The 23200-nt window shown below is 55.1% G+C and overlaps 2 protein-coding genes across 3 annotated transcripts in view; one reads left to right on the forward strand and one right to left on the reverse strand.

Annotated features, from left to right (window-relative positions):
- The window catches only part of HDAC1 (histone deacetylase 1), a 40878-nt gene extending 35590 nt beyond the window's left edge, over nt 1–5288 (forward strand). Inside the window, exons 7-14 of one of the 2 annotated variants that reach the window (XM_007468677.1) lie at nt 909–1001; nt 2195–2303; nt 2385–2525; nt 3080–3188; nt 3283–3413; nt 3667–3819; nt 4361–4409; nt 4688–5288. In XM_007468677.1, coding sequence (XP_007468739.1) covers nt 909–1001; nt 2195–2303; nt 2385–2525; nt 3080–3188; nt 3283–3413; nt 3667–3819; nt 4361–4409; nt 4688–4715 — 813 coding nt within the window. In that variant the 3' untranslated portion in view covers nt 4716–5288. Of the gene's footprint in view, nt 1–908; nt 1002–2194; nt 2304–2384; nt 2526–3079; nt 3189–3282; nt 3414–3666; nt 3820–4320; nt 4566–4687 lie in introns of those variants that run through there. The other variant, XM_007468676.1, reaches the window with a different exon arrangement.
- Nucleotides 5289–5491: 203 nt separating this feature from the next.
- MARCKSL1 (MARCKS like 1) lies at nt 5492–7878 on the reverse strand. Its single transcript, XM_007468678.1, has 2 exons — nt 7584–7878; nt 5492–6763 (listed from the first exon to the last, which is right to left on the reverse strand). The coding sequence occupies exons 1-2, from the start codon at nt 7668–7670 to the stop codon at nt 6254–6256; spliced, it is 597 nt and encodes a 198-aa protein (XP_007468740.1). The 5' UTR covers nt 7671–7878; the 3' UTR covers nt 5492–6253.
- Nucleotides 7879–23200: the final 15322 nt, after the last annotated feature.

Raw genomic sequence — 23200 nt, forward strand, 5'->3', positions numbered from 1 at the left:
GGGTTGGAAGGGATAGGGGTCTCCTGACTATTGCACTTCCCTCCTGGCCACAGCTGAGTTGCATTACACTATTCACATGTCCCAGACAGCTTGAATTTTAGGCTAGAAACATCAGGTTCTCTCCCATGGGCTAGGAATTGGGACCTTTATGGACCATCTCAAGGATTCTTAATATTTTTAGGTTACCCTCCCCTTTGACCATCTGACTGAAAGCTATGTACTCTCTCCCCATAAGTACATGAGATTTTACATTTGTTATCAAATAGTTAATAGATGCCTCCTCCTACTGAAGCCCATCCATGGACCTCAGGATAAGAATCCCTGGAAGCTGATTCATTAAACTGTTCTGCTTTGTGAGAGCATGAATACAATGAAACCAGCCATTTTGCCATGCCAGTGGCCCTTGGGTGAAAAAGTGGCACTAATTCAGTTGTTTGCCGTGGCAAGCATTATAATAACTGAGCCTTTACAATTTTGAAGAATTCTTCCGTTTCTGCTTTCCTTCCACACCTCCCTAGAGAGGAGAGTGGTGGGTGGAGGAGTAAAGCGCTCTGGAAAGGAAAGGGTTGTTGTGGGGTGGCTGTTATTTCTATGGTCCAGCCCGCAGCCACCTTTAACCCAGTCCAGGGGGAGAGGTCTCATGCTGTGTGGTAGGATATTCAGTCTCTGGTTCCATAAATGATTCTCAGCCTGGGTGCAGACTCAGTGGTGTGTCCAGAGACGTGAGCTAGACTTGTTCCACCAGTGAGGGGAATGATGCTAATCTGCTCTGTCCCTGGCCCACCTCATGGGCCCAGCTTATCTCTCTTAGAACCACTGCTTCTTTCCTTAGCCTTCCAGCCCTCATCCTTGAACTTCCTCCTAGCTTCATCATCTTTCAGTTTTACTTTAATGTGCTTCTTGATTAGGATATTGGGGCTGGCAAAGGCAAGTATTATGCTGTTAACTACCCGCTCCGAGATGGGATTGATGACGAGTCCTATGAGGCCATTTTCAAGCCGGTAAGTGGCTTAGGCTTATCCACCACTGGGCTATAAACAGGATTGATCTAAGGGAGGGGTAGCAAAGCACCTCCAGTGTACTTCAGGATCTCTCCCCACTGAGAGGCTGGCTGGAAATGAGATGTGTTTGAACCCTGGATTGCATGCTGTATGGCCAGTTAGGGGAACAAAATTCATCCAGATATTTACTGATGCCTTCTGTGGGTCAGGCCCTCTGCTGGATACAAGAATAGCTAAGACATGATCCATGCCCTTGAAGACCTCACAGTCTGTGGTGTGGGAGGCAAGCACATCCCTGACAGCATGTGGTCAGTTCTGTTTTTGAGGGATGAACAGAGGAGTGAGAGAGAAACTGCTGCCTGGGCTGGGGAAAGGGTAGTCAGAGATGATTTCACAGAGGTAGTGACATTTGAGCTGGACTTTGAGAAATGAGGAGTTACCCATGTGAAGGAGGCGGGGGCTGGAGGGGAGGGGTGGCATTCAGCAGAGGGAACAGCAACAGCAGAAGCATAGAGGTGCCAATACGTGGTATGTAGGCCAGTATGATGTGGTGGAGGAGTGTTGAAGGATGTGGTGGGAAATGTTTGTTTGTCGGGGTCAGTGTTTCAAAGGGAGCCTTGAATGCCATGCTGAGGAGTTAAATCTTCACCTGTAAGCAATAAGGAACCATTACTAGAGTAGTAACCTAGTTAGGTTAGGTTAGGTAGTCGTTTAGCAAACACCAGGTGCCTACTATGTACCTTGTAGTAAGGGCAACAGAAAAGCCTAAGCTATGGTCTCTGTCCTGTTACATTAGAATCTAGTGAGAATGAGATAAACAAAAGTGAAGTGCCTCCTCACAGTATAAGACTCAAAGTCTGTAGGACCAAATGCATAGAGCAGACGCAGCTAAGGGCTGCATCAGAAGGGCTTCTTGGAGCAACCAAAGAAGGGAAAGATCTAGAGAATTGATAAGGAGGTTGTTTTAGGCTCCTTATTAGAGCTAGAAGGCTCTTGGAGATCCTCTCAAATTGGAAAACTGAACAAATTGGGGAAATGAGAAGCCCAGGCTTGTACTCCCTTTTCTCTGAGCGAGAGTGGAAAGGTAGGAGTGAGTGATAAGGAACTGAAGAAAGTGCTGCACCCACACTTTTCAGCCTGAACCTCAAATAGCTTTTCTTGAGGCTGGTAGTGACCAGGTTCTGTCCTTTCAGGTCATGTCCAAAGTAATGGAGATGTTCCAGCCCAGTGCAGTCGTCTTACAGTGTGGCTCTGACTCCTTGTCTGGTGATCGGTTAGGTTGCTTCAATTTGACCATCAAAGGTGAGACCAGGTAGCATAGAGACGGGAGGGCAGGGTCCTGCTGGGTGCTCCTGTAACTTGGCACACCTTCTCCCACCAAAGGACACGCCAAGTGTGTGGAATTTGTGAAGAGCTTCAACCTGCCTATGCTGATGCTGGGAGGAGGTGGCTACACCATTCGTAATGTTGCCCGGTGCTGGACATACGAAACAGCTGTGGCCCTGGACACGGAGATCCCTAATGGTAATAGCTGCAGGGCCAGATTGGGCTGGGCAGCGCAGGAGCTCACGTGCCCCTTTCCCATTGGCTCTACAACCTCTCCTCTTCAGAGTCTGATTCTACTGCTATCCTCTTGTGGTTTTCAGACCGTAGCTGTCAGTTTTTTTTTCTGAGTCCTTTAGTTGACCCTGTCCCCTGTCCCTCAGCTGCTGGTCTGGACAAAATTATCAGTGCTTATCTATAGCTTTGGAATTCATACTCTGTAGGGTAACTGGGGTGGTGACTGAGGGAGTGCTCGCAATGAATATTGCCTAAATTTTTCTAAACCAGGGGCTTCAGCCTGCTTCATACACACACACACACGTGTGCGTATGCACACAAACACACCACTGGTGTGGACACTGGAGAATGGCTTTAAAAAAAGTCGAAATCCTATAGGTACCCAAGCCTCACCCTATCTTGGAGGCATGCTTCTGTTTGATAGTTGGGCTCACAGGTCCAGATAAACCTACAGATGCTTTTCTCAGGGTCCCATGGTGGCCAGGTCTCTTAACTCTCTCACCCTCTGCCCCACTTAGAGCTTCCATACAACGACTACTTCGAATACTTTGGACCAGATTTCAAACTTCACATCAGTCCTTCCAATATGACTAACCAGAACACTAATGAGTACCTGGAAAAGATCAAGTGAGTATACCCTCCCCCACACCCCTAATTGAACATTCCAGGCTCTGGTTGGTCCCTGACCAGAGCCCAGCCACCTCTCTACCATTGGCCATAGGCAGCGACTGTTTGAGAACCTGAGAATGCTGCCCCATGCGCCTGGGGTCCAAATGCAGTCCATTCCTGAGGATGCCATTCCAGAGGAGAGTGGCGATGAGGATGAAGAAGACCCTGACAAGCGCATTTCAAGTAAGCCCCAGACCCAGGGGCCTCTACCTTCTTACTCTGCAGGCAGTTCTGACTTCCCTCCACTGTTCCTGGCTCCACATTCTCCCCAAGCTGCCCACCTGTTGAGAAACCCAAGTACCTGTGCCTGTAGGGATAATTTAGAGGGTCCAGGTCCCCTTCCCTTGGTGTGTTTTGAGGGAACATGCAAGAAAGCGCTGGGCAGACCCTGAGATAAGAATCTGCTCTCCCACCCATATTTTCCATTACTTCCCAGTCTGTTCCTCGGACAAACGAATTGCCTGTGAGGAAGAGTTCTCTGACTCTGACGAGGAGGGAGAAGGCGGTCGCAAGAACTCTTCCAACTTCAAAAAAGCCAAGAGAGTCAAAACAGAAGATGAGAAAGAGAAGGACCCAGAAGAGAAGAAAGGTGGGTTTGGGTTGGGCCAGGACTTGGATCCTGAGCCCCAGGCCCTGGAGGAGGAATTTATGTAGGGCACTGGGAGGAGGGAGCTGACTCAGGCCCTGCCAGCTCCTTAGGGCTCTTCCTTAGCTACTTGGGCCTTTCACTGGTTCCCAGAAGTGGCAGGGCCCACAAAAGAATGAAACTCAATTCGTCATCTTCACTGGCTGATTGAGCCCTGCCAGGCTCCAGAGCCAGGGACATGCCTGGGCTCCCCGTGGTCGGGAGCATGGCTCTCACATACCACCCAAGACCTTTTCTCAGTGTTTCACCCCAGTTTCCCAGGGGGCTGCCTCCACCCACCGGGTTCAGGCTCTAGCAGGCTGGGAAACCGGTCCAACCTGTTTGTCCTCTGCAGGGCTCGCTGGGAAGGCCTGGGATGGGCTTTTCTCTCCTTTGTGTGTCCAGTGAGCTGTAGTGTTGGGGAAGGGGTTTCAGAGTAAGTGGAAATCCCATGGGTCTTTCCAGAGGGGCTGCCCTTGGCCATCCCTGCACTCTTATGTTCTAGAAGTCACAGAAGAGGAGAAAACCAAGGAGGAGAAGCAAGAAGCCAAAGGGTGAGGAAGGAGCCGTCTATCATCTCCCTGGCATTGGAGCACCAGCCCCTTTGTCCCACCACGCTGAGAGGGAAGGCGCAGGGACAGCTGGTCCAGCTTACAAAGGCCTCTTTCAGGGACCAGTCTGTCTGTCTCTGCAGTTCTAGGCAGAGCTAGGAAGCCCCAGCCTTTAGCAGTCACCTGGGCAGCCGGGGTCCTGTGGAAGTCATTGTACCCACACTTTTGCCTTAAAGCCTCTAGGGTGGGTTATCTCATGCCAATCTCTGCTCTCTCCACAGGGTCAAGGAGGAGGTCAAGTTGGCCTGAACAGACCTCTCCAGTTCTGGCTTCTTGCCAAGTTCCCCACCTTTATCCTTGCACAACCCCTCAGATTTTATATTTTCTATTTCTCTGTGTATTTATATAAAAATATATTAAATATAAATATCCCCAGGGACTAGACAGGAACCAGGGCCCTGAGCTCAGGGCACACGTGTTAGGTGAGCTTTTCTAGTAGCCGCCTTGCCACCCATCCCTCCTGAACTCTTAATTTTGAACCATAACGGATACCAGGTCTGGGTGGAAGGGATACACTTAAAGCAGCCATAGGACAAAATCTTGAAGTGCCTGCTTTGAAAAGGTGCCCTTATTGAGCATTTTAGAAGGGGTGGCTGGGTCTTCAGGGACTCCCTGTTGTTCTCAGGCTCTTGTCATCAGCCATTTTTAGATTGATTCTGTTCTCATACCTTCCCACTGGCCCCCAGCGAGCCAAGAAACTCACACTGCTGCCCTCTCTGTCCTCCCTTCAATTCTGCAGATGAAGATTGGTAGTCTAGTTTCCTTTTTGAGATAATATTTTCATTTTTGTGAGAATCTTTGTAATAAAATGGTACATTTCTACACCCTCCTGAGCTTGTCTCATAGTAGTATCCCTGGGTTCATTTCAACTCCACTTCCCTGCCCTTCTGGTGTCCATGAGGATCTGGGCAACCCCTGAAAAACAAAAGAACCCCACAACTTACCTGTCTCAGTACCTCCTCAAGGTTTGAGGTAGACCAATCTTCTCACCCTACCCCAGAAGACCACTCATTAAAAAGCACCACTAAAGGGACGACATTTATTCCTTTTCCAAATGTTACAGTAAAACCAGGTGGAAGAGAATGGTTTTAGCAGTTAGAAAAAAAAAAAAATTACAAATCTGGGGTTTGGCCATTAAAAGTTATTTACAACAATGGGAGGGGGGGGGGAAAAAAAGACAACAAGAAGTTGTTTCACATTACATACCTCCCCCCCACCCCAAAGCTTAATACTTGCTTACCAAGTCAAAAAAGAGACACAGTTGATTCACAAGCTGGAGGTTTGAACTTGAGTAAGACATTTAGAAAAACCTAGAAAGGGGCAGTGTCCTCCCCAGCCCAGGGGCCACTAGGCCCAGCACAGGAGACTACAAACAACAGGGGAAGGTGGACACTCAGGGTGTGGGAGTAGGCACCCCCACCTCTGGCTCAGGGATTTGGGGAGTAAACAAAGCCTACTTGGAAAAGAATTGGGGAAGAAAACCAGCAACTGCCTTCTGCACAGGTGGGGACAGGGAAGGAGACAGGGACAGGGGCAGGAGCATTTCACATCACTAACCTAACTTGGGAAACTGCAAGGGACCATCTTCGACTGGCCTTAAGAGGAAGACCAGATGGATGATGGGAGAATCCACAGGAGGGAGAGGAGGAGCGGGAACGTGGCTAGGGGGCAACAGCCCCTTCCTTTCTGGGCACAGGAAGGCAGCCAGGGCACCAGGTCCAGGCAGTGACCTCACAAGGACAGCACAGTTTTTGCAGCTTAGAGATCACCCACCTGCCCCCACCCAGCTACTCATTCTGCTCGCTCGCTGGTGTAGGGCCACTCTCCGGCCCCGAGGGAGTGGATGGCTCTGCGGCCTGGGGCCCTGCCTCTTCTGTGTCTCCTCCCTTGGAGGCAGCGCTAGCCTCTGCCCCTTTGGCCTGGGGCTCCTGGCTCTCAGGGGTGGCGGCATCCTTCCCTTCCAGGGCAGTGCCTTCCTCGCTGCAGGCACCGATCTCCCCCTGCTCCTGCTCTTCCTCTGTGGGCGAGGAGGCAGACGAATCACCCCCCCCCTCCTTCCGATTTCTCTTGAAGGACAGGCCACTCAATTTGAAAGGCTTCTTGAAAGAGAATTTCTTCTTCTTCTTGGGGGTCTCCTTGGGGGGGACCTCCCCCTTGGCCTCAGCGCCCTGGCTAGGGGGTGCCGGCTCGATGGCATCACCAGTGGCCCCGGCTGCCTCCTCTGTTCCGTTCACGGGGGTCGACTCCCCTTCACCTTTGGGGGATAAGTCTCCATTGCTTTTCACGTGGCCGTTCTCCTGCAGGGCAGAGGAGTCAGCAATGAGGGCCGGGGCTCTTACTCCCCTCCCCCAGCCCGCCTCTGACCTCTTCCACGCAACGGGGTCCCGACTCATTCCGCCGCACCCCCAGAGCCTGGTTGTAGCCTCACCCCACAGCCGGCATCCCGTCAAACCTCTCCCTCCTGCCCCGCACAGGTGCGCAGGGGCCGCGGCCGACAGGAGGCGCTGGGGTCCCGGGGCCCCCACCCACCTACCCCGGGGCGCGCTCTCTATTCCGGGCAGGGCCGCCCGCGGCCGCGGATCCCGGGCTGGCGGGCGAGCCGTGCAGCCGATATTGGGCGGGAAGCCGCGCCGGGGCGCTGTTCCCCGCACCTGGACGGCCTATTTTCCCAGCCTCCTGCTTTGTGTAAACGGCCCCCACCCACCTCAGGCTCTCCCCACCTCGCGGCTCCTCCCTAAAAAAAGCCGTGGGCTATCGAGGTCGAGTCTGCGGGGGGAGTGCCCTCCCCTCCGGCCCCCGCCCCGCGGCCCCCGGGCGCCCCCTTGGCGCGGCCCAGCAGCGCCTTTGTTCCCCGCGCGGCACTCCGGGCGGCCAGGGGGCAGCGCCGGGGGCCGAGGCCGCGAACAAAGAAGGCAGCGGGGCCCGGCCGGCGCCCCCTCCCCGCCCCTCCCCTTGCTTCGCCCGCGGGGGCTGCGGCGCCGAGAACAAAGGGACCGGGCGGGGGAGGGGGCGCCGCGTGTCCCGGGCCGGACAAAGCGCGCGGCCCCGGCCCGAGGCCCTAGAGGGGGCGAGGTACGAGAGGAGGGGGACGAGTCGGGCCGTGCCGAGCGCACCCACCTGTCCGTTGACCTTAGCGGGGGAAGCGCCTGCTGCCTCCTCGGCGGTCACGTCGCCCCGGGGAGCCTTGGAGCTCTGGCTGCCCATGGTGGGGGTTCTGCTGGGGGGCGCCCGGAGCCGCCCCGGGCTCGCGCCGCAGGGGATAGTTCGGTCGGGTGGGCCTGGCCGGCGGAGGGGTGGGGCTCGCGCCTGAGGGGGAGGGGTGTCGGGGGGAAACCTAGCTGCACCCCCGCTCCGCACCGTACCCGCTAGCTACACCCGCCGCCGCTCCGCTCCGCGCCAGAATGCCGCCCGCCGCCCGCCGAGCCGCCTATATATATGCGCCCGGAGCTCGGGGCGGGGCCGGACATTTAAATGAGCGCCCAATCGAGGGGCGGAGGCGGGCTCAAGTCGCGGGCCCCACTTGAGCGGTGGGCGACGCTGGCGGTCTGGTTTCCCCAGCCCGCACGGCTACCGGGGGCAGGTGGGGTCCAGGGTAGGAAGGGGAGAGGCGGGTGCCTGAGGCGAGCCCAGAGGCGAGCTGGGTGGAGGGGAGCTCCTAGAGGAAAGAGGACAGAGTAGTCGTCCCTTCCTCTCACGGCCCACCTCTCTGGTGGACGCCCCAGCTCCTGGAGTGGCCCCCATCGCCTTGGTCCCGCACTGGCAGCCCCTGTCAGTCTCCCCCTAGAACTCTTCGAAGGGCTCACATGCCCAGACTCGTCAGCCGGCTGGTCCCGAGTTATGCTCCAGAGAATATGGTCATGGAAGTCGCAGGGCCCCATCTGGGTTTTCTGCCCCCTCAGGCCGGGAGACCGGTCCGAGGTCCCGCCCACGTGCCTGCCTGTCCAGGGCAGCTTGGGAGGTCTGACCCACCGCAGGGTCACTCTGGTCAGACTGGTGAGGTCGTGCCTCATCCCTCCTCTCAGTCTCTTGGTGGCCCGTCACACTAAGTCCCCACAGATAAGCTCACCTTTGGTCCCTCCTGCTCTCAGCCTGGACCATGACAAAGTCCCATCTGGGGTGGTGCCGTGATCTTGAGGGACATCTCCATCCCCATTTGAAAGCCGAGGAGCCTGAGGCTCAGAGACCTGGACATAACCTGTCTGATTTCGGTGCTCTCCCTTCACATCTGCTCCCCTACATCAGGGCTCCCCGAAGCCGGCAGAGGAGGCCCGCGGGTTGCGGGGGGGGCGCTCAACAACCCTTAAAACACTCCAGTTCCTGAGAAGGAGGAGCCTTGGATGGCCCCTTCAGGGCAGCCCCCAAGCTGCCCAGTCCAGCCGTCAGCACCGCCTGAGTAGGGGAGCCCGGGGACAGGGGCAGGGGGGAGGAGGCTGGAGACTCTCCAGCTGGAGTCTCCTGCCACTCCCCCTAGCCCAGGCCAGGGGGAATCCCAGAGTCCTGGCTGGCCCCGGTTGTGTGTCTGGCTGCCTGCCCTCAGCCCCCAGGAAGAAGGGGATGGGGGCTGGAGGAAGCAAAGTGTTGCAAAAGCAAGGCTGTGTCCTGGACAGCTCAGCACGTCCCTCCCTTGCTCCCTCCCTCCTACAAGTATGGCCTCCTGGGAGGCCTGAGGCTGTGCAGTGTGGAGACACCCCAGGGACTGAGAAATCAGGAACTCCTACAGATCTGACAACAGAGGGGCGGGGCGGGCTGAGATGGCTTCTACATACCAACTCACTCCTGTAGCCTCCATCCCCACCCCCACTCTGAGACTACAGAATACTCTCGGCTTCATTAGCACCCCTCATTTTACAGACTAGGACACTGAGGTTCGGAAAGGGAAAGTGACATGTCCAAGGGCACATAGCAGATACCAGTAGCTGAGGCTAAGAAAGAGTTTGGAGAGACCTGCCAAAAGGGGCTGGGGAGGGGCTTCCCTGGTGGCGCAGTGGTTGAGAGTCCGCCTGCCGATGCAGGGCACGTGGGTTCGTGGCCCGGTCCGGGAGGATCCCACATGCCGCGGAGCGGCTGGGCCCGTAAGCCATGGCTGCTGAGCCTGCGCATCCGGAGCCTGTGCTCCGCAACGGGAGAGGCCACAACAGTGAGAGGCCCGCGTACCGCAAAAAAACAAAAACAAAAACAATAACAATAAAAGGGGCTGGGGGCTGTAAGGAAAGTCCTGGAAGGAGTCTCTGTTGAGATCTGGGGCTGCCTGGTCAGCGTGGGAGGCGAGAAGAGCTAGCTTTGGGGAGAGGAAGGGACACCACGCCCCACAGCAACTCACTGACAGGACGGTGACTTCTCTACCCACTGCCACTAAGGGATGGACGTCGTGACCCACGTCTCTGTCTCGGCCACAATAGGGAGCCCACAATGCTGCCAGGCGCGGCCCGCACCGGCTGGCAGGGCTCAGATGGAGGGTGTGTGAGTCATGGAGGAGTTGGAGTCCGAGGTTAGGAGCAGATGCTAAGGCTCCTGATTTCCAGGCGCTGCCCTGTGGGGATGAGAGGCAAATCGCCGGGATGATTCCAGGAGGACAGAGGAGCATCAGGGCTAAAGGATCCCATGTCTCCAGAGCCCCAGAGGGAGGCTGGGCCACAGGGAAGCCCAAGCGTCCCCCACCAGACATCGAAGGAGGCTGGGGAGGGGGCACCTGGGAGCTGAATCCCTCAGCAAATCCAGGTCCCAGCCGAATCCGGCTTCTGGAAGAGGGAAGAGGCTTAGGATGCTGCGGGTGTGAGTGGGGGTGGTATAGCAGACCCCACGGCCTCCTCCATCCTCCTTTCTCCCCAGCTGCTGCCTGCCCAGACAATGCGCCCATTGTTCTGTATCTCCAGGGGCCTGTGTGCAACTGTGTATGTCTGTTTTTCTCTGTGTGTGACTGTGTATTGCTCGGTATCTGTCTGTGTGTGAGAGAGACTTTGTGACTCTGTGTATGTGTGTGTGTGTGACCAGGTGTGTACTTTTGTAGTTGTGTGAGTCTGCATCTTTGTTTGGCGATGTGTATTTAGTGTGAAAGAGAGCCTTGGTGACTCTCGATGACTTTCTGAGTCTTTCTGGGTATGTGCCTGTCTGTCCTTGAGGTTGTGTTGGTGACTGTGTCTGGCTGTGATCGGGTGTGTAACTATGAGTTATGTGCATAAGAGAGTGGCTACTTTGTGTTTGTGTGAGTGGCTGTGTGTGCCTCAGCCAGTCAGGTCGTGATGCTCAGGACCTTTGGGATGTGAGCTTTTGCCAGGGCAGAGTGGCAGGGGAAGGAGGAGTGGGGAAGACAGGGGGGCTCGAGTTTGGATGGCGGAAGCTGCAGAGTCTAGACTGTTTCGCACATCCCCCATCTGTCCCAGTTCTCCAGTAAAGGCTCAGATGCTGGTCCTGTCCTGAGATGCTCCTAGTCCCCATGGACAGAAGGGAATGGGACCCCGGAAGAGCACTGGGTGGGGCTGAAGGAGGGCAGGAGAGAGCACCGCCTCATAGAGAAGGCTGTGGGGACACTTTGAAGCCTCTGAGGAGGGCCCTGTGGTGGTGATCAGGTTAGATGCGAGGTGAGGGGTGAGGGCAGTATCTTGTCAGAAATGGAGGATGGGCCTTCCTAGGGGAGGGACCAGCATATGCCAAGGCCTGGAGAGGGGAGGAGACACCAGGGGATGGCCAGGTCCCAGTGGAGGCCTCAGGAATGGTGACTTGGCACAGCACAGTTCCCAGCCCCAGGGTCCCCATCTCCTTCCAGGGAGCATCAGCTGGACTCAGAGACCTTAGTTCTGACCCAGGTCCACCTCCTGCCTTTTTTTTTTTTTTTTTTTTTTTTTTTTTGATGTGGGAAACTGTAATTTTACATGATTTTATACAGGAAGAAAAGAAGCAGCAATTTAACAATCATATCAAGGGAAAGAATGGCAACAAGATGATTACAATCAAGCAGAGAGAACTAACTGCAACCTCCAAACAGGCTACAGATCCAGAACTTGGGGACAAGGTCATAAAGTGGTGACCTCTGAAATTGAAGCCAGTAAGTACCATCAAATAATGAAATTAACTGTGTGCAAAAGTAACCTACCTGAAGAGATGGTTTGTAAGCCTGTTGCTAATGGGAGAAGGACGCCTCCAAAATCTCATCAGACACTAAAAGACAAATAATCTGAGATAAACTGAGCGCTAATTAATCATTATCAATCTGTGGCAATGTCATAACACAGGGATGGAGGTCCACATGGAGAAAGACAAGCCAAAGATTAGAACCTGTCAGGGTTTCTTTGCAGGACTGGGCAGGTGGAGGTGTGCCCTGGCCTAACTCTGTGGGCCTGTCTTGCTTTGACGAAAGATGGGTGCATCCAGCTACCTTGTTGAAGGAGGGCACCTCCTGTGCAGACTGTCCACTCGCCATCCACTGCGGGAACAGAACAGCTTCCCAGATTCTCCTGAGAATCAATGCTCTGGGCCAGGCCACCCCAGTGTCTCATCTGCCTTGCAGTTGTATCTCTCCTTATAAATTAAGAAACTGTTATATTCACATGTATTATTTTTTGTTTTTTTTTGTTTTTGTTTTTATTTGCGGTACGTGGGCCCCTCACTGTCGTGGCCTCTCCCATTGCAGAGCACAGGCTCCGGACATGCAGGCTCAGCGGCCATGGCTCATAGGCCCAGCCGCTCCGCCGCATGTGGGATCCTCCTGGACCGGGGCACGAACCTGTGTCCCCTGCATCGGCAGGCAGACTCTCAACCACTGCGCCACCAGGGAAGCCCCCGCCTTCTGCTTTAACCGTAAGCCTGTCCTCTCTCCTCTTGGGCCTCAGTTTACTCATCTGCACAGTGACAGCTTGGCGTCTGTGATTCACGCTCAAGGAGACTGGAGTTCCTCCTTCTGCTCCTGCACAGCAGAGCATCAGCTGTGAGTCACGCAGGGGCCCTGCCCTCAGGGCTTTCTTGGCAACGCCTTACGAGGAAAAGAAAGAGTCAGAGCAGGGTCAGATGAGGGGCCTGTGGGGTGGGGGGGCTGGGGATGGAGGAAGGGCTTCGAGGGCACAAAGGGGAACAGCAAATGGTTTGTGCGGGGTGGGGATGAAGGTAGAGGCCTTGTCTGGAGCAAGATTTAAGGGACAGGATCCTAGGATTTGGGGACTGCCTGGTACAGGGATGGGGGTGGGGATATGGGAGTGATGATGTTGTAGCCCACATTTCTGTTTTGGGTGACTCCTGCCAAAATGGATCCATGACTGAGATAGGGCATCAGAGGAAAAACAAACTTGGGAGGGAGTTGCTGAATCTAGCCTTGCTGAGTTGGAGGTGCCCAGGGAATATTTGCGGGGGACATCCAGGAGGAAGTCTGCAGTCTATATGCTTCAGCACATAGACTTGTGATCATGTTTCCTGAGCCAAAGGCCAGGGCCCAAAGGCCAGGGTCTGGCTGGTGACCTTAAAGGGATAACAGAAGGTTTTCAGCCAGAACTGACCCCAGGAAATCTGGATCTCTGGTTGCTGCTAGTAAGAGGGTGACTGGAACCAAGCAGTGCGTGAGGTCACCCAGGAAGTCCCTGGGCAGTGGGAGCTCTGCCACTGGTGGGGCCAGCAGCAAGAGAGGGCCCCGGGAAGGGAGCCAGCAGGGAGGAGGAGGAAAAACCCTAGAGGACAGAATCATGAGATCCTTGACCACACGGGAGAGTTTTAAAAAGGTAGGAATGGGGACTTCCCTGGTGGCGCCGTGGTTAAGAATCCACCTGCCAACGCAGGGGACAGTGGTTCGAGCCCTGGTCTGGGAAGATCCCACATGCTGAGGAGCAACTGAGCCCATGAACCTCAACTACTGAGCCCGTGCACCACAACTACTGAGCCCGAGCGCCTAGAGCCTGTCCTCCACTGCAATGAGAAGTCCCGGCTCGCTGCAACTAGAGAAAGACAGCGTGCAGCAACGAAGACCCAATGCAGCCAAAAATAAATAAATAAAGTAAAAAATAAATAAATGTAGTTTTTTTAAAAAAAGGTGGGAATGACCAACGGTGATAATAATCATAGCTGCCAGCATTGAGTACATGCCTATTGTACACCAAGCCCTGTGCCAACTGCGTTCCATACGTTACCTCATGACCCGGTGAGATGTGTGGCATCATTGTTCCCCCTTGCAGAGGAGGACACAAGCCCAGGGAGGCAGAGTGTTTATGTGAGCAGAAGAGGAGGAGGTCAGGACTAAGAGGGGCGTGGCCGTGCTGGGTTCAGCCGGGGCCTCCACAAAGGGTCCTGATGCTTCTGATTTGGAAGAACAGTTAGGGATGTCGGCAGGGAGAGGCAAGGCAGCTGCAGGGCTGGGATCCCTGGGACTTGACTCCCCAGCACCCTGGGCACGCTGGGTTCTAGCTTGTTTGTCAGCAGGACCCAGGTGTGCAGCCTTCCTGCCAGTCCTGGGCCTTGAACCTGGGTCTGGATACTGGGGCACTTCAGGGGCCCTTCATTGGGACCCACCATCCAACCAGTCACCACATCACAGAGACAAGGGATTCTGGAAATTCCCTTTCAGGATTTTAGGCCACCCAGACCTTTCATTTCTCCATTTCCCTCCCTCTTCCCCTGGTCTGTGTGTGTGTGTGTGTGTGTGTGTGTGTGTGTGTGTGTGTGTGTGTGTGTGTGTGTGTGTGTTGCGGGTGGCTGTGCAAACTGGACAGGACCCAGCCACTATCTAATAGAGCTGTATCTCTGGGGCTCAATTTCTCCAATAGCTAAGAGGTGTGTAATCCCAGCTTGCCTGCCTATCTCCCCCAGGCTCAGTGAGGTCACCAGAAATTCAACCCAGTTATTCTGGGCTGCCCTTAGCCTCTCCCTTCCTCCCTCCCTCCCTCCCCTTTCCCTAACTTTCAGTTTCTTTTCAGATCCTGGGTGCCTTTGGGGGAAGAGGTGGCCAAACCAGTGGAATGTGGACTGCTAACAACTTTCCAACCAAAACCCCCCATTTAGGGGAAGTCCCTTTAAAAGGAAAACTGAAACTCTCTCCTAGTCCATTTCCCAGTCCCACCCTTTCCTCTCCACACTGCTCAGACCTTGACCCATCACCTCTCCCATTCAGCTTCTTCCCCCAAATGATCTGGATCCAGACTACAGCTACCTTCTAGCTTTGTGACTCTGGACAAGTCCCTTCCCCTTGCTGAGTCTCGCAATGCCCACTCTGTAAAATGAGGACACCGGGCGCCACTTTGAGTTGTGGCAAAGGGTTCAGTGAGGTACTGCTGTGCGGAGGCAACTGTAGTGGTGAAGAGCTGTGGCTCCGTCATATCCCAGCGGTGTGGCTTTAGGCCCTGTCTGAGCCTCAGTCTCCTCATCTGTAAAATAGGAATGATGATCATACCTACTGCCTCAGGGTTATTGTGAGACAAATGACCTAGTACCATGACGTAAAGCCCTGAGAACCAAGCACTTGAGGCGCAGAGCACGCAGGAACATTCAACAATGTTCCTAAGTGCAATTACGTGAAATGCTGGGCAAGGGCCATTCCCTTCCCTTCCCTTCCCTTCCTGCCCTAGGGAGAGGAGGTAGGTGTCTAGGACCACCCTGGGATAACCTTGCACCCCCTCCATCAGCTTTCTTCTGGGGCAGGTGGTGGGGCTGGTGCTGAAGTGTTCAGAAGGGAAATTTAAGGAAATTCCTTAAATGGCAAAGGAATCTGCCTCTCCCCAGAACCCTGAGGATTTTCTTTCTTTCCTCTCACACCCCGGGGACCTCCTTTTGGTGACTTTTCCCAGAAAAGACATACTGTGGACCCCCCTCCAATGCACACATCATCTGTCTGTCCCCTCCCAGCCTCTCACATTCTCCTTCCCTCTCATCTGTCTGCACAGGGAGGCCTTACCTCCCAGGGACTGGCCCTCAATGCTCCATGTTGTGCCTCCGAGAGATCGGGCTCCCAGCCTCACCTCCTTCTTGCTCCTTGGCCCACTGACCTTCAACTCTCCTGACTTTGTAGTTCGCCAGAGCTGAGCCTCTCCCACCTCAGGGCCTTTGAACAGGCTGTTCCCTCCACCTACAGTGTCTCTCTCCACTTCTCTACTTGCTGAATTTCTACTCTTCTCTTAAACCACTCCTGAGGACTTTCCAGATTCCCCAGGAGGAAGGGATGGCTCTCCCACCACCTGCTCCACACTTTTGGGCTTAGGGTTCCCACCACTAGGTTTCCCACCGCTCGGAACCTGGGCTGCATCACCAGGCCAGCCCCATCAGCTCATCATCCCCTGTCTCCACCTCCATAACTGGCCCTTCTCACCTGGACCTGGGCCATTTCATCAGCTTTCTCACTTGTCTTTCTGCACAAGTCTAGCCCCTCTAGCTGTTTTCTGCCTCAGGGTCACTTTCCAGTAGAGGGTGCTCAATAAGTATCTGCTGACTGATGGAGCAAATGAGTGAAGGAACGAATGAAAGAGTGACAGAAATGTAGAATCAAGCATATCCCCCTTGGATTTAAACCTTTCCATGGCTCCCTACTGCCACCAGGACAAAGTCTGTGCCTTATATTTAAGGTCCTCCCTGTCTGATTCCCCACAGCGCACTCTGGGCTTTTCCCCAGGCCACACCCTGTTCTCCTTCCTGCATTCATGTAGCTTTGTCCTTCTTCCCTGCTATGCAGCAGGGAAACAAGATTGGTTGTTGAAATAATCCAGGCAAGTGATGATGGGGAACCTGCACTAAAGAGAGAAGGGAGAGTCGGCCAACACCAACATTTCCTGAGCTAGACTCTGTCCTCAGTGCTCGGGACTGCAAGTGTAGCCTTGGAGCTTAAGTTTGAGATGACTATTAGGGTCCCCGTGGAGACATCAGGCTGGCAGTTAATCGATCTATGAGCCTGGACTTCAGAGGAGAGCTTGGAGGCCTCCCCCAATTTTTTTTTTAATAAATAAATAAATTTATTTATTTATTTACTTTTGGCTGCATTGGGTCTTCGTTGCTGCGCGCAGGTTTTCTCTAGTTGCGGAGAGCGGGGTCTACTCTTCGTTGCAGTGAGTGGGCTTCTCATCGTGGTGGTTTCTCTTGTTGCGGAGCACGGGCTCTAGGCGCACAGGCTTCAGCAGTTGTGGTACACGGGCTCAGTAGTTGTGGCTCGCAGTCTCTAGAGCACAGACTCAGTAGTTGTGGCGCACGGGCTTAGTTGCTCCGCGGCATGTGGGATCTTCCCGGACCAGGGCTCGAACCCGTGTCCCCTGCATTGGCAGGTGGATTCTTAACCACTGTGACACCAGGGAAGTCCGGCCTCCCAAATTTGAAGCCACAGGACTGGATGGGATCCACTGAGAGGAGCAGCTCAAGAAGACAGTGCTGGGGGCTCTCCAACTTTGACACTCTGGGTGGGGAGCCAGCAGGGGGATTCAGCTCGTGGGCAGAGGAAGGAAGAGAACCCGGAGCAGGGGTGTCCTGAAGGTTGAGGGAGGAAATGGCTTCCAGAAGGATTGCGTGATCTGCCATGCCAAATGCTGCTGAAGGTGGAGGAAGACAGAGGGCAAGAGGTATAGGAGGGGTCCAGGGGGCAGAAGTGACAGGTCTTAGCAAAGGACTACGGATGTTGGAAGTGAGGAGGAAGGACCGAGGATGGTGCCTGAGGGTCTGGCTTGGGAAATGGGTGGAAGGAGGTGCCAAGCCATACACAGAAGGCCTAGGGAGGAGCAGTGGGGCACCATGGAAAAGGAGAGGTCAGCTTTGGACAGCTTGAGTTGAGGTGCCTTTGTAATGTCATTAGGATCTATGCGTCTGGAATGTAATGTGTGTTGGAGAAAAAAAGAGAAGACCCCCCTGTGTGTGTGTGTCTGTCTGTCTCTGTCACTCTCTCCTCTATCCTTTTTTTTTTTTTTTTTTTTCGTGCCATGTGGGATCTTAGTTCCCTGACCAGGGGTCAAACCTGTGCCCCCTGCATTGGGAGTGCGGTGTCTTAACCACTGGAACATCAGGGAAGTCCCTCTCCTCTATCCTTTTCTATGTGTATTTATGAAAGAATCTATATGCTGACTGTTATGAAATCTTTATCTCCAGCCCAGGTCTCTCCAGAACTCTGGCTGCCCTTGGAGATCACCCCGCATGTCCCACAGGGACCTACAAGACACAGAAAAACAGGCTCAGGACACAGATTAGAAAGCACAGAGTTGGAGGCGAGATAAACCAGGGAAGAGTTGATCAGACTGGTCCAGACAATGGCAAAGGTGGCCTGAACTAGGCAAGGGCAGAGGGCAGAGGAGATGAAGTGCCGAGACATTCAGGGAGCGGAGAGCACCAGAGATGGGGGCGAGGTTCCATGTGGAGGGAGAGGGGCTAGAGGAGGAAGGGAGACGGCTCTAGGGGTCCGCTGGGTGTGGAGAGTGGGGGCAGCTGCCCTCAGTCACCTGTTTATCTGACGGAGACCCCTCCCCAAAGGGCAGGGGAGGGGTCATAAGTGGGTCTTACGGAGTGGGGAGGGGGCTGCTGTTGACCACAGAGTGCATGTCAGGGTGGACACCCAAAGACTCCTTCCTTTAACCATCGGCACCCTCTGCCGAACCCCTGCAGGGAGGCATGAGTGGGATCCACTCCCAGCCTCAATCCCAGGTAGGACCTGCGAGAATGAGTAAAGGGGAACACAAGGACAGGTGCTCAGGGCCTTGGACCTAGTTGAGGGCCAGAGACCACTTGTTGCCCACCAGAGTGGACTCTGAGACCCCGGGAGGGCTATAGGCTTAGAGATGCCACGATGGGACCATGTCCCTCCCTTGCTTTAAACCTGTCCATGGCTCCTTACTTCCTCTTGGAGAATGTCCACCCCCTTGGCCTGGCCTTCAAGGTCTTTGAAGCTCCAGGCCCAGCTAGCTTCATCTTAGGCAGAGCCCACCTGGCTGCCAGTCTCACGGTTCTCTCAGTGGGATGACCGCTTTGATGATACCATTTCAGGCTGCAAATCACCAAGCCTTTCTCCATGCTGCCAGTTCTGCTTGGATTGCTACTCCCTTTGTAGGTCTACCCAGGGCCTCCCCATCTGTCAAGATTCAGCTCAAGGTACCCCTCCAAAAGGCTTTCCTGATCTTCCAGAGGAGTCACTGTGCCCCAAACAAACTAATGTCACCCTCTGTGGCACTTTACTGAGCTGGCGTATGTCTCTGCCTCTCTCTTTCTATGGCCTGTGAGAGTCTGGGGAGGAGGAACAAGTCAGGTTCACTCAGTCTACCCCACGGGGGGGTGGTCATGGGTGCAGTGGGACATTCAGGGGCGGCTACAGAGGCCCTCCCAGCCCTGTGAGTTCAGTCTAACTCAGTGTGTGTGGATGGGGAGAACAGAGATCATCATCCCCCAAGGTAGGGAGAGCCAGAGAGCAGTGAAAGCTGCTTTATTCGGGCAGTGAAGGGAGGAAACATGGAGATACCAGGGGAGAGGGCAAAGGTGGACAATCTTCATCCACTGAGAGGGGACATAGGACTGTGCAGTGTTCCAGGCCATCTTCCTGCTCATCCTGGCTTGGCACAAGTTAGCCTCGGGACCATGAGGAGATGAACCTGAAGCCTGTCTTCCCAAATCCCTGGAAAACAGATATCTGTGACACTCCTCTGGGACCTGGGGCACAGTTTGTGTAGCTGAGCACCCTAGACTATCTGGGCTCTCGTGCAGCTCTGCTGTGAACTCGCTGAGTGTCCTCGGGCAAGTCATTTAATGGCTCTGAGCCCTGATCAGTCTCCTTATCTGAGAATAATGGGAATAACAATGGTACCCACCTCATAGGGTTGTGATGAGGCCTGCGAAGTGTTAGCATAACTGGCTGAAAGTAAATGTGGAATAAATATGAGTTGTTAGGATTATAACTATTCTATCAAGAGACCTGGGTTCTGGTCCCAGTTCTGCCATGTTTTCCTCACTGGACCTGCCTGAGTTTCCATCTAAAAAATGGGATATTGGGCTTCCCTGGTGGCGCAGTGGTTGAGAGTCCACCTGCCGATGCAGGGGACACGGGTTCGTGCCCCGGTCCGGGAGGATCCCACATGCCGCGGAGCAGCTGGGCCCGTGAGCCACGGCTGCTGAGCCTGAGCGTCCGGAGCCTGTGCTCCGCAACGGGAGAGGCCACAACAATGAGAGGCCCGCGTACTGCCAAAAAACAAAAACAAAAACAGGGATATTGAAGGATTAAATGAAATAATGGATGTGGCAGTGGCTCCTAAGATGAGTGATGGTCTCTTTGCCTCTGAGGTTCACCTCGCTGGGGCTGCAGAGGGGTTGTCACCTCCACTCTGTCAGGTCTTTACTGGGCTCTCTGTCCTGGCAGGATCTGCTGCCGCAGGGCCAGCCCATCTCCTCCTCTTGGCCCATGAGGCAGAATGAGAGGAAAGGGCTGCGGTTGCCCCAGCAGGGACTGTGGTTACGCAGGATGGACTTCCTTCCAGACTGCAGGATGCTATCCTGGGAAGAAGCCAGAGATCGTGGGACAGAGGCTGCTGAAGGGAGGGATTGCTTCCAGGGGAATGTCCAGATTATGCTGGTTAGGCCAGAGTGGGCCAGTGGAGTGAATGAGCTCAGCAGTGACCTCACTTCCAGAGAGCCTGGAGGGGCCCTGTTTAAACCTGCCCCATGGCTCCCAAGATCACAGAGACAACAGACAGGAACAGAGACATAGCCAAAGGGGTATTCCAGGACAGACAGCCAGGGGCAAAGGGTCACCCACGAGACATATATATGCTATTCCCTCCACCCAGAATACTCTTCCCAGGTCTGGAGTGGCTGATCTCTCATCCTTCAAGCCTTGATTAAGAGTTACCTCCTCAGACAGGACCACTCGGCCAACCGATCCATTCATGCAATCTTTAGCGAGGCCCAGTTATGTGTCAGGCACTGTTCTAGGTCTGTGAACAAGACACAGTCCTTGCCCACTCCATATAATGTAGCACCTGGCCCACCTCGATCTTCTCAAACAGAGCACACTGTTTATCTCTTGTTTTTCTTTTTTTAAAAAATATTTATTTATTTATTTTGGCTGCGCCTGGTCTTAGTTGCGGCACGCAGGATCTTCATTGTGGCATGCGGGATCTTCCAGTTGCAGCATGCGTGATTCTTAGTTGCGGCATGCAGACTTCTTAGCTGCGGCATGCATGTGGGATCTAGTTCCCCGACCAGGGATCGAACCTCGGCCCCCTGCATTGGGAGCACGGAGTTTTACCTACTGGACCACCAGGGAAGTCCCCATATCTCTGACTTTTTTATTGTTGTCTTCCCAACCAGAATGTAAGTGCCATGAGGACAGGGACTTCAACTGTTCTTTTCACCAATGTGAACTCAATGACTCAGAGTATAAACCTGGCACAACCCTCTAAAATAGGCCCTTGATAAATATTTGTTGAAGAAATAAATGGACACAGAGACAAGGGATAGACAGACACACAGAGAAAAAGAGCCATGCTCAGAGGTGATGCAAACATTCAGAGATGCCCCAAAATATCAAGCACACACAGACACACACAGGACAGTGTCCTTCAAGCAGGCTGCTTCCCTTAGGTCATTCAGTTGGGTCATCAGGCCTGGGGCTGGGGTGACTCCTGTCCTGGGACCGACCCAGTTGGTGCCCAAGGGCATGACCTATTCTGGTTCCCACACTCCCTGCGCGGGGCACCAAACTGGCATTATGTTTGAAGAGCCCTCTTTGGAACTCTATTTTACTCCTTTAGTTGTCTTCTGATGAACAGAAATTTTAATATAGTCGAATGTCAATTTTCCAAAAAATGTTTGTGGTGGTTTGAGAAGGGCAGGGCTGAATAACCCCGAAGAAACCCACGCCCGGCCAGCGGGGCCTCTCTCACTGCGGCTCGACCCCTCTGGGTCCTCGAGCCTGTAAGGCAGGGAGGACTAACCTCGTGCCCAGGTATCACCCTTTCCCCACCCCACCCTCCGTCAGGCCCCGCCTCTAGACCCGCCCCTCCGAGGTCGCGCCCTCTTCTGGCCCCGCCCCTCACCGGCTCTCACGGGCGCAGGGGAACTAGATGTCTCTTCCTCTTGCCCAGATATTGGTAGTTAATATTCTGCAACCGGTGCTTCCACCTGGAGGGAGGGAAAACTGGGCCTACAGGACGGCGGCAAGGCTCCCCGCCCGCTTCGCCTAGTCCCTTCCGTGGTCAGCCGCTTCAGGCCCCGCCCTTCCCACCCAGTTCCTCCCACTCCTCCCGCTCCTAGGTACAGTCAAGCCCAGACTGTCCAACCCCTGTCCGACCCTCGCGTCTGGGGATCCGCCCCTTCCCACAGACCCCTCCCCTGCCGTAGGCACCGCCCCTCCCTCCCAGGGCTTCCGTCCCGCCCCCGCGCGCTCACATGAGGCGCGGGCGCGCGCCGTAGCAGCTGGGCCAACGCGCCGAGGCTAAGTCCGCCAGCCCGGTGGTACCCGGCAGCAGTAGTAGGTTGCGCGCCGGCCAGCGCCAGGCGGCGCCCGGTGGGCGGCGGCGCTGCGGGCTCAGCCAGTAGTCGCCCAGGCTGCGGTGGGCGGCGGGCGCCGGCATGGCCGGGCCCCGGCAGCCCCAGAAACACAACTCCTGGTCAAGGCGGTGCGGGGGCGTGGCCCGGGGGCGCCTGCGGGGTAGACGGGCAGCGGTCACCCCAGGAGGCACGACAGGCGGGAAGTAGGCGGCCGCCTCGTGTCAGACGCGGCGGCGCGAGGGTCGGGGTCACTCCTGGCCCATGTGGAGGGGGGGAGGGGATTGGAGGACCCCCTCGGGGCCTTCCCAAGGATCTGGACTCCTCCCCCATAGCTGCCAGACCGGGGCCCTTCATCGCGCCGGCACCCTCCCCCAGGCCCCCTCACCGGGACAGAAGAAAATTCACCGCGAAGTGGGCAGTCTCGGTGAATAGCATAGTGTCCAGTCCTCCTGGCCCGGCTTCGGCCTCTTTAATACCTGCTGGGACGTGGAGGGGGAGGCCTGAAAGCCCATAGTTCCCCCGGGCCCCGCTGTTTTTAGCAGGAGGCGTCAGCTGGCAGAGCGGGGTGGGGCAGCGCCAGCCCCTCTGGCAGGGTCTAGTGCGTGGTCTGTCTTCAGCTGCTTCAGTGGGAGGGGGTTGGTCACCAGTGCTGGAGGATCCCCTGAGACCCTCCTCCCCCAGGATCAGGGACAGAAAGGCAAGGACAGGCAGAGGCAGCAAGAGGGGGCCCAGGATAGGAAGGTCAGCTGCCGTTTGGATAAACCCTTCCTTATTTCACCCAGGGGTCTCCAGCTTCTGCTTACGCACCCCTGATGGTGTGTTCAGGAAGAAACCACACCTCAGAAGGCCTCACTGCTCCCGGGCTTAAGAACCTCCCACTTCTGCCCCCATGGCCCTTACAAGAGCCTTTCCCTTGCTCTGGGGCAGTCTTAGATATCAGAGGCAGAAGGCTTCTCAGCCACCTCTAGTTCAGGAGTTCTTATCTGGAAGCCAGGACTGAGTTTGTGGGAGCTTCAGGAGGCCCGAAACTGTTTGCAAAGTTCAAACACACATATATTTCTGGAAGGAATCTAGAAAGCGTCCCTGACACCTCCCCCAGCCCCACCCCACCCCCACCTTCCCACCAAAAAGAAAAAATTAAAAGCCTACATTTTTTGCAGAAAGGAAAACAAGTTCAGAGAGGGGCAGAGAAAGGCGTAGTAGGACCCAGGCTTCCTACTACTCTGCCCATCCTTACAAAGGGTGAGACAACCTCTCTGTGCCCTTGTACTGCTCAGAGCATGGGGTTCCGGGCTCAGAGCCCAGGCTGGGCCCTGCTGCCCCAC

This window comes from Lipotes vexillifer, unplaced genomic scaffold (assembly GCF_000442215.2).
Source record: "Lipotes vexillifer unplaced genomic scaffold, Lipotes_vexillifer_v1.1 scaffold1261, whole genome shotgun sequence".
Lineage (NCBI taxonomy): Eukaryota > Metazoa > Chordata > Mammalia > Artiodactyla > Lipotidae > Lipotes > Lipotes vexillifer.